Source organism: Brassica oleracea, chromosome C6, assembly GCF_000695525.1.
Source record: "Brassica oleracea var. oleracea cultivar TO1000 chromosome C6, BOL, whole genome shotgun sequence".
NCBI classification, from domain to species: domain Eukaryota; kingdom Viridiplantae; phylum Streptophyta; class Magnoliopsida; order Brassicales; family Brassicaceae; genus Brassica; species Brassica oleracea.
The window spans coordinates 9,302,225-9,313,639 of NC_027753.1; the positions used below are offsets into that span (position 1 = coordinate 9,302,225).

General features: G+C 38.9%; 1 protein-coding gene across 1 annotated transcript; it reads left to right on the forward strand.

The window, feature by feature from the left end:
• Positions 1-306: 306 nt before the first annotated feature.
• LOC106297423 lies at positions 307-2,082 on the forward strand. The gene has a single exon (XM_013733661.1). The coding sequence runs from the start codon at positions 307-309 to the stop codon at positions 2,080-2,082; it is 1,776 nt and encodes a 591-aa protein (XP_013589115.1).
• The last annotated feature ends 9,333 nt before the right edge of the window (positions 2,083-11,415 follow it).

Sequence of the window (11,415 nt, forward strand, 5' to 3'; positions counted from 1 at the left end):
ATAAAAACTTAGAGCTTTGTGTTATACAACTCTTGATCCTTAGTTTCTGGGCATTCTTTGAGAATTCAACAGACTTTAAGAAGACTTAGTTAACGGGCATTTGCAGAATTCAACGTTATCTTCGCGTTATCGGTTACTACAGAAACTTCCGCTACATTAGTTGGTATCAGAGACCTTTTTAATTGCGATTCTACTCGTGATTATCGATCTTTGGTTTCAATGGCACCTCATCCGAACGAATGGACGCAGATGCAACAATTCCTAAAAGACTTTCAGGAAAGTTTTCAAGATAATATGAGACGAACGATGGCAGAAGCAATTCAAGCCGGAGTTCAAGCCGGAGTACAAGCCGCCTTCGCCGCAAACGCAGCAAACGCAGCCCACGTAGCTCAACCACAACGGCAACACCGCAACAACAATCCCGTTTTTGATGAGCAAGACGACGATATCGACGATGAAAACCCATTCGGAGATGATCGTCCACATCGTCAACAACAACACGATCGACATAACCGGAACAACGATGACTTACGCTGGACATCGGGGTTAAAACTTGAGATTCCCGAGTTCAATGGAGGGTCGCAGCCGGAGGACTTACTTGACTGGTTTGTAACCGTCGATGAAATCATCGAATTCAAGGACGTTCCCGAACAGAAGAAGGTGCCTCTGGTGACAACACGTTTTCGCGGACACGCCGCAGCATGGTGGAGCCAACTTAAGCTCTCCAGAACGCGTCGGGGAAAAGATAAAATCACCTCTTGGGACAAGCTTAAGAAACATATGCGGAAAATCTTCATTCCGTATAGTTTTGAACGCCTATTGTTCCAAAAGTTCCATAACATACGTCAAGGATCCCGATCAGTCGAGGATTATGCTAAGGAATTCTATCAGATGCTTACACGAATTGACGTGCACGACTCAGAAGATCAGTTGGTAGCTCGGTTCATAGCAGGACTTCGTCCTCAACTACAAAATATGCTACAGCAGTTTGATCCTAGCTCGGTCTCGGAAGCACGCCAAAGAGCTTTATTGGTTGAGCAACAATCACGGGCGACCAATAACCAATGGCCAGTAAACTCACGAATACGCACCACGACCCCCACCGATGACACCAACACTTCTACAGGGCGTGATACGACGGCTACATCAACTACCGGACAACGGAACAACGCTCGTCCTACTGAAACTGTCACGCCGACAGCTGAACCTCGTCCTTCTCGCCCCAACGCTCTCCGTTGTTTCACATGTGGGGAAAGAGGTCACATACAGACGGCTTATCCTCTTAATAAGGGTCGTCGGGGTTTGTTGGCCAACGACAGAGAAATCATCGGCGATCCAATATATGACGATGATGAAGAACAGTTTGACGACGTCGACGAAGAGCAGGTTTACGGTGACATTGGTACTTGCCTCATGATACGCCGGAATTGCATGGCTCCTAAAACCAACGAGGCCTGGCAACGCACGTCATTGTTCATATCAACCTGCACGGTCAAAGGAAAAATTTCTCGTTTTGTTATTGATTCAGGATGCTCGGCAAATGTCGTGTCCGAAGAAGCTGTTCGAAAATTATCGCTCACTCCCGAAGCTCATCCTCACCCTTATCGTCTGCTGTGGATGCAAACCGGCGCCGAAGTATACGTTTCTCAGCGTGCCTTGGTTTCTCTCTCTGTCGGGTTGTTTTACAAGGACACCTTGTATTGTGATATTGCGACTATGGATGTCTCTCATCTCATCTTGGGACGTCCATGGCAGTATGATCGGGAAGTTTTGCATAACGGCAAGACGAATACTCATTCGTTTATGTTTGAAGGGCGCAAAATAACACTCTTACCTTCACCAGAAACGGATAAGGCACCCTCGAGCACCACACAGCACACCTCTTCAAAGCAAAACTTGTTAATTATTTCTAAATCACAGTTTGAAGACGAGCTACGTACATGCAGCCCGATATTTTCCCTCGTCGCCTTGACCCCTCCTCCACCACAACAACTACCGTGTCCTCCAGCATTCACCCCCATTCTCAAAGAGTTTGAAGATCTATTTCCGGAGGAGCTTCCGTCCGGTCTTCCTCCTCTCTGAGATATCCAACATCATATTGACCTAGTTCCCAACGCTGTTTTACCAAACCGTGCCCATTATCGCATGAGTCCGGAAGAACACGAGGAACTGAGGCGACAGGTGGAGGACTTACTAAAGAAAGGCTATTTGCGGGAGAGCTTGAGCCCTTGTGCGGTCCCGGCGTTACTTATCCCAAAAAAGGACAGTTCCTGGCGCATGTGTGTTGACAGCCGTGCTATTAACAAAATCACAACGCGGTATAGATTCCCGATACCACGTCTTGATGATCTTTTGGATCAGATAGGAAAAGCTTCTATCTTTACCAAATCGGATCTTAAGAGCGGTTACCATCAGATTCGGATTCGCCCCGGTGATGAATGGAAAACTGCGTTCAAGACTCCGGAGGGACTATTTGAGTGGTTAGTTATGCCATTCGGGTTGTCTAATGCTCCGAGCACCTTTATGCGGGTAATGAATCAAGCCCTCAGACAGTTCATTGGACGCTTTGTGGTAGTCTATTTCGATGATATACTAATTTTTAGTATGACGATGGAGGAACATCTTGATCATCTGCGGGACGTCTTATTAGCGTTACGCAAGGAGAACCTTTTTATTGCCAAACAGAAGTGTGAGTTTGGGGCTTCAGAGGTCTTGTTTCTCGGTTATGTCGTCTCTGCAGCAGGGTTAAGGGTTGATCCACTCAAGGTTGATGCCGTAGCCTCTTGGCCGACACCTATAACAGTCACTGAGGTTCGAAGTTTTCATCGTCTGGCCTCGTTCTATCGACGGTTTGTCCATAATTTTAGTGCAATCATGGCACCGTTAACAGACTGTATGAAGAGTGCGGCGTTTTCATGGACACCGGCAGCGGATGCAGCTTTTGCGGTCATCAAACATAAACTCACAACGGCCCCTATATTAGTTCTTCCTGATTTTGATGTGCCTTTTGAGTTGCACTGTGATGCATCGAAGCTGGGAGTTGGAGCTGTGTTGAGCCAACAAGGACGACCTGTCGCTTACTATAGCGAGAAGTTGGCCGGTTCCCGTATACGTTACAGTACGTACGATATCGAGTTCTATGCAATCGTCCAAGCTATCAAACATTGGCGTCACTATCTGGCGCATAAAGAGTTTGTGTTGTTTACAGATCATGTGGCGTTGAAATATCTTGGCACACAAGACAAGATTTCCTCAAGACATGCGTCTTGGACGGCATACTTGCAGCAGTTTACTTTTGTTATAAAGCATCAGTCCGGGAAGCTCAACAAGGTAGCTGATGCGCTTAGTCGACGCCACGCCCTAGTCTCAACGCTGTCTGTTTCTGTGACGGGTTTTGAAACCTTCGCAACCTTGTATGCTACGGATCCTTTCTTCGCGGCAATTTGGTTGGACCTCACTCACGGTGTTCGCTCTGAGTACTCGATGGTTGATGGGTTCATCTTCATGAACAACCGACTGTGTGTTCCTGAGTGCAGTCTACGTATTCAGATTGTTAAGGAGTTGCATGGTGAGGGGCATCTTGGACGCGATCGAACGCTCAAGCTGGTAACTGATAACTACTTTTGGCCGACTCTGCGCCGGGACGTTGAGCGTTATGTAGCTCGTTGTACGGTTTGTCAACAAGGAAAGGGACACGCTTCTAATGCCGGTCTGTACTTGCCTCTCCCAATCCCGACTCAGCCGTGGACTGACTTGAGTATGGACTTTGTTCTAGGCCTTCCTCGGACGCAGCGTGGTAATGATTCCATCTTTGTAGTCGTGGATCGTTTCTCTAAGATGGTCCATTTTATCACATGCAAAAAGACGACGGATGCGGTTCAGGTCGCGCAGTTGTTTTTCCGTGAAATATAACGCCTCCATGGCCTCCCTCAGTCAATTGTGTCTGATCGAGATTCTCGATTCATTAGCCATTTTTGGCGGTCTTTGTGGAAACTCCTTAAGACGAGTTTAAATATGAATTATGCCTACCATCCGCAGTCCGACGGTCAGACTGAAGTTGTTAACCGGTCGTTGGGTAACATGTTACGTTGCCTGGTCGGGACTAATATTAAGTCTTAGGATTCTTGCTTGTGCCAAGCGGAGTTTGCTCATAATCATGCTCTTAACCGCAGCCTGGGGTTTAGTCCTTTTAGAGTTGTGTATGGCCTCGATCCACGGAGTCCCTTGGCTTTAACTTCTCTTCCCAACCCCGCTGAATTTCATGGTCGTGCGGTGGAGTTCGTGAATGAATTGGTTCATGTCCATGCTACTGCTCGCGATAATTTGGTAGCCGCGACTTCCAAGCACAAGACGGCTGCGGACAAGCATAGGCGTGAGGTCCATTTTGAAGTGGGCGATCGTGTGTGGGCTGTGCTGACTAAAGAACGTTTCCAGACGGGCCAATACAATAAGTTGAAGCCACGCAAGATAGGTCCTGTTGAGATCAGCGAGAAGATTAACCCTAATGCTTATCGTCTGGCCTTACCTCCGCATATCTACACTGCCGATGTGTTTAATGTGAAACATTTGTTCAAGTACGAACCAGATGATGAGACACTTGCCGGATTCGTGGACGAATCTTTCGTACGGGAGGGGACCTGATGTAGCGTACATCTCCTATTCCTATTTGGTTTTATTTAAAGCTTTCCTTTTCTTAAGTATCCTTATCGTTTGGCTTTCATGTTTATCTTATGGTTTTTACTTCTTAAAATAGGACTCGTCTGTGAGCCTATATAAATATATCTCTGCTATTGTTTCTTAGTTACCTTTGATTTGATTTAATAAAAATTTAGAGCTTTGTGTTATACAACTCTTGATCCTTAGTTTCTGGGCATTCTTTGAGAATTCAACAGACTTTAAGAAGGCTTAGTTAACGGGCATTCGCAGAATTCAACGTTATCTTCGCGTTATCGGTTACTACAGATACTTCCGCTACATTAATATCTTATTTTGTCATATGAATAATAAGTTCTCCAAACCTTTGCAGAGTTTACAACATTCATTGTTTCCAATATGTTTGTACATGTGAAACATGAATGTTAATATGTTATACTCTGAGATATTGCGTGCAAGAGATGTAAACATGTATGCATAAATCAGAACTCAGTAGATTTAGTACTACTCAAAATAGAAAGTCATGAACGTGGTGATTCTGTTAGTTGACATCGTGTTTCTGGAAAATGTAAGCATAAGTATTGATTTTGTTAGTTGACATCGTGTTTCTGAAAAATGTATTTTTTAGTAAAGCATATAAAACCAAACTAATACATAGACAACCCGAGTAGTAGAATGGGTCAATCACACGTCTCAACTCTCAACTATATAATAAAATCCTATTAAAAATGTACACAAGTGGAGGTTAAACGCAACACCTGGTATGTATTGTAAGAATTTAGAAAATACAAAGTCAGCAAACGGCTCATCTTAGAAAAGGAAGTATATATATATAGATGGTTCTATCGATGGTCATTTGTTTCTATCAACCAATAAACAGAAATCCATTAAAAGAAAGATCGATGGAGACGACGACAGGTTTGATCGTCAAAATACTGGGTCCGCTTATAGGCATCATACTTGTCATTTTGGGTATCGTATCCTATTGTTACCAAGAGGACCGCAAAGACACAGAGGCTGCTGATAAGACGGCTACAACCGTGGTTTGATATACTTTAAGTACTGCTTTTTCAATTCCTTAAAAATTGAGTTTGTGGTGTGGGAGAGATGTAAATGAATATGTAAATCGTTATTTTTAACTTTATTTTATTTGGCAAAAAATTAAATCGTTATTTGTTTTCTTTATTATTAACCAGCTAATTAAGATTTTCATCGATGAAGTTAAAAGTATTTGAAGCCGTGCCACTTTTTTTTTTTTTTTTTTTTTTTTTCAGACATCCCTCGAGGCCCGCAGCAGCCACGTCATTTCCACCCCAGAAGTAGCAGGGTGGGCCCGGGTGGCCCGGCGTAGGGGTATATCTGAGGGGGAGGTTCGAACTCGCGGCCCTTAGGACCATTGCGAGCCGCCTCACACCACTCGACCACCAACGTCGGGTTAATGCTTTGGTGAACCTTTCAAACAAATTAAGATACCAAGTACTGAAATCAATCTTTGTTATGCTTTTTTTTTAATTATGCCTTGGTGAACCTTTTACAACTACAACTCTACAAGTAATAAGGGCATTAAAACAAAAAAAAAACACTACGCGTGAGCTACTTGCTCATTGTGCTGCTTCAATCTGGATCGCTTGTGACGAGTTTATGGAATATGATACCAAGTTTACTGCCCTGTTGATATTACTTTTCTTCTTGATAGGAGAACAAAAACTAATCTCTTTTGATATGTTGGATCTTCGTATCACATACCCATCTTCCAAATGCATGAACTGGAGAAAATGTTTTAAAACTCGGATTAAGTCATGAACATATGAAGAGGTGATTGTTTATCTATACTGAAAACTAAAATAAAAATAAAGATGATCTGGACTTGTTTATGTACATGAGATTCATGTTCATTGTAGATGTGAATACATTGAAGCATTGCATGTAGTATCTCCACAATAGATAAGATACAACATGAAACATAACACCAACTAAAACATATTACCTTTCCTGTTGTATTTAGTTCTCCGAAGAGTATGAGGCTGAACTTATGAACGTCTTCTGCTTACTCTTACTCAAACCGAGAAAACTTAGCCACTTCAATGTCGATGTAATACTGCCTTCGCTATCACAAAAGTTTTGAAACGCCTTCTGGAGAGGGCCAGTAGAGGACTTGGCCTGACATCAAGATTCAAGACTGTCTCTCTAACCGGTGAATACAAGATTTGGATAACTCATTTACGTAGGATATGATGCCCCTAAATTCTTAAAGCCAACAAAACAAGCCTTTGTTTTTTACTTATCTTGTGACTTCATCCGACTTGCCTCCTTCTTTCTACTTCAACTTTGAGGTAATAATTCGTTTTAGAGCTTAATTCCTACTTGTATATATAAAGCTTAATTATACAAATTAAAGCTTGCATATGAAGGCACTTATAGGAAGCGCTTGTTGCTTCCAGCAACAAACAAAATAAAGGAAGATTCACAAATCTAATTAGGCATATAAAACCCATAAACGCATCCGCACTAGCCCTAGGAAAAAAATGTAAACATCAGAAATTTAATTAGGCTAATTAACCATTTGAGCATGAACACAAATGGATAAATGGAACTATTTTGAATTATATGTATCGTCCCTTCCTTCCCAAGCAAACAAAGGAACGTGACAGAAAATCCATAGGAATCAACAATAAGCGAGGAACAATTACGGTTTTATGTACTCTTATCTCTTCATAACATCTCTTGCTTACTTCTTCAACATTGTGCGTCTGATATGACTACTACTATTAATAATGTAAAATAAACACTACAATTTCTAAAGTAGTTTTCTGAAATTTCTATGTAATTACTGGTATATGTAATAAAACTACCGTCAAAAACAAAAGTTTAATATATTTTACGTTTTGTGTACAGGAAGTTTGTATCATTCGGAAAGAATTATTTCCTTATTTATCGATGTGTCTCCTTGGTGATATGGTAGAAACAATAAGCGTTACTACAGACGACTTATGGAAAACGGCTAATAATATTTTCAATATGTTCCCATGCATATCTTGACGAACATATTTGCAACACAACCAGAATCTGATGTCAGTATTATTGAGTCCGTGAACCCATTAACCAAGCGTCGTACTCGATATGCATATTGGAAAAACAGTAAGGTATGTATTTAGCTTTTTCTTTGGTTGAATATATATCTATTCACTACAAGAAATATGGGTTTTGATAGTAGTAGAGGATAGCGTTTTTCATCTTTCTGCTATGGTTGTGAAACCCGTTGGTTTTAGATAGCGTTTGTATATTTGGAAACACTATAATTGAGTGGTATATTTGGAAACTCTATGATAGCGCGTAATTTTATATGTAACACTTATGTTTAATAGCAGGATATAATTAAAACGTCATGTTTGGCTTTTGAATCCCTAAACCCTAAACAAATTTTTAAACTCTAAACACAAATTTTAAATTTTAAACTTTAATACACTAATAAACTTTATAATATTTTTAAACTTAAACTTCAAATCTTAAATATTAAAATATAAACTTAAATATTTTCATAACTTAATCTCAAACTATATACCTATTTCAAAAGTTTAACCATATAAACCCTAAACCACATACTTTAACATATAGCATAAGAACATTAAACCTCAAACTTTATAAAATATAATTTCTATAATATAATTATCAAACTATGTATAATATTTCAAATTTACATTATACAATTCAAAAATAAAAATAAACCATTAAATAATAAACAACACAAAAAGATGATTATAGATAAATGAACATATAATTATTATTAGTTTTATTGGGCCTTTGATTAGTTTGGATCCAAAGACTCAAAATCACTCTTTTGTGATCTTCGTCCTTCTTTCTTATTGGCCAATTTTTCAAAATTTGGATTAATATATCTGACCATTGATTATTTGTAATCCAATGGCCAAGAATTCATCTTTTCATTTCCCTTGTTCTAGACTCCATCGATCTCTTCCTTAGTATTATTCTCCTCATCTCCCTCGCTGTCTCAAACACACACACACGATTCACGTAGCAAACATCTCCTTTTTCTGTATCACTCTCTTCACACACACACGATTCATGTAACATACATTTCATTTCTCTGTAACACTCTCTTCACACACACACACACACGAATCTGAAGGTGGAGCCAAACCCAGCGACCGCGGATCTGAAGATGTTGGACCACCGCCATCTCTCCCTTTCACCACCGTCTCTCTCACCACCACCGGTCACCTCTCTATTTCTCTTTTAAATGTGGTTTTATGCTCTCGTTAAAAGTGAGAAAGAGGTGGTGATTGTTAGCAGATGTGGTGGTCATTGGGTTTGCGGCTAGGAGGCGATGGAGAAGATGGTGGTCGTGAGCACAGGTGGTGGCCATCGGGCTTGCGGCAAGGAGGCGACAGAGAAGCTGGTGGTCGGAGCAGAGTGGTGGTCATGGGGCTTGCAGCGAGGAGGCGATGGAGAAGTTGGTGGCCGTGAGAAGAGGTGGTGGTCATGGGGCTTGCGGCGAGGAACGAAGAAGTTGGTGAGGAGGCTGGCCCAAGAAGATTAGGTTTTGATTAGGTTTAATTAAGATTAGGTTAGATTAGATTTAATTTTTAAAACATCTGGTTTAGTGTTAAGTGTAAACCGATTCTTATCTTTTTTCAAATGTAATTTCTAATGTTTAATAAAAAATAATTTGTTATCTTTTTTTTTAATAATTAAACCTACAAATAAATAATTCTAAAATAAATAATTCTAAAATATATAATCTTAAAATAAATAAATTTAATGTAAATAATAACAATAAACACACGCTATTAAAGAACATTTAATTGCATACAAAAAAGCAATATAATATATAACAATAAGATAGCAGTAAAAAAACCGCTATCTAATGTGTCTGATCTATTATGACGGGCGATGATACATCGCTTCAAAAACCGCTATAGTATCGTTATATAGCGTTATTCGTCCGCTATTAAAACACATTTTTCTTGTAGTGATTCTTCCAATATCTGTAAGCTCGAGTTACATATTTGATTATGATGTACATTCGACTTTAGGTTAATCACTCGGAATCTTGGATCATCAATATGGAAGATGAAAACGCTCGAAACAAGAAGGAAGCATGTCCCTCTCTAAGGCCTTAGGTCTAGATCCTAATGATATTGATCACTCAAGAGTCAATGCATCGATTACTAACATGGTTTTCTAACTTCTCGTTTTCTTATCAACTAGGGGATTATAGCTTGCTTATACACTGTTATAAATATTTTTAAAATTAATTAATTATTAATTATATTAATAAAAGATGTCGTGGATTCAATGTATAACATTTTTTTATTATTACTTTTGGACAAAGCCTATAAAAACCTAATTCTTTCATGTTAGAGAGATGCATTCATTCGAACACAACAACAAAAAATAAGACATCTTCTTCCACTTGAATATTCTTTTATTTTTTTTAGTTGTTTTGTGTTTGAGGGTAATGAACATAGGTTCAACACGTTCTTTTCTTCAGTGATAGAAAATTAAAATATATTCAGTTGTATCATGAGATTTTGGAATGCCATGCAAATTATCATACAATGGGCCTAGTACAGAATTAATGAAAGAGTGTCTTTCCTCCGCAAACCCGTTTTTCTTTCCAAATTCTTGTATTTTTCTTTCCAAATTCTTGTATCGATATTTATATTTATCGATTTATTTATTCAAATGCTTTACAATTGTTCAATTTGCCCTATTTTAAAATTTGTGCTCCTACAGTGTGGTGTTGTGAATTGAGAGTACATATAATGATGGAACTCGTTTTTGACGATATGGTTTAAGACCATTTTTTCGGTAAGTTTCCGGACGAAGACGTTCGTCGGAATAACCAAATGTTGGACACTATGAAGTAGTGTACTCGTGTGTCAAAATTGGAGTTGGTTTTGAATGGGAAATGAAAAACAAATGTGAAAGTATTTGTAAAATATTCATATTAGAAATATGAGGTGAGAATCCTCTTGTATATAAAATGGAGAAAATAAAGCAAAGTTTAAAACTTTGTTTATACTGAGAAAGAAAGATATTTGGACCAAACCTAAATTTCAGGTTTTGAAATTTGGTAAATGATTCAAGAAATTAAGTAAAGACTAATAAAGAATTTAGACTTGTTAGTCTAGTCTTTACTTAATTTATTTGTCTTTATTTTTAAAAACTTCGTGGTAAATAAAGTTTGAACAAATAAAGAAAAAAAATTTATCTTTGCTAATTAAATTGGTGAATGTGAAGTAGTGGTGGTATGAATGCAAAATTGATTATGATTTTGTAACCTACATCTAAATTAATGCACATCCATATAATTAAGATGAGAATCTCCATTTTGTGCCAACGTTTACGGTTTGGTCTATGACAAACGTAAGGTTTGGTTAGTGACTATATAATAGTCATTCCTCTTCTCATTCTAGATACACACATCCAAGACAAACAAAACCACTTTCTCCTATTTTATTTTTTTGTCTGAGAGTATAATATAAAAATAGGTTCGACAGGCTTTGGTTTTCAAGTGTTGTGAGACTGAAGATATAGGCAGTTGTATCATGGGATTCTTAAACGTATCAAACCGGTACACTACGGACGTTTAAAGGATTAAGGAAAGAGATCTAATCTCGACTCTGCTTCAACCTAGTTCTTTTCCAACTACGGTATTATATTGTTATATTTTTTTTCATGTTATTTGTAAATTTTTTGCTTTACATATCAAATTTGCCTATCTAGTAAATTTGGTGC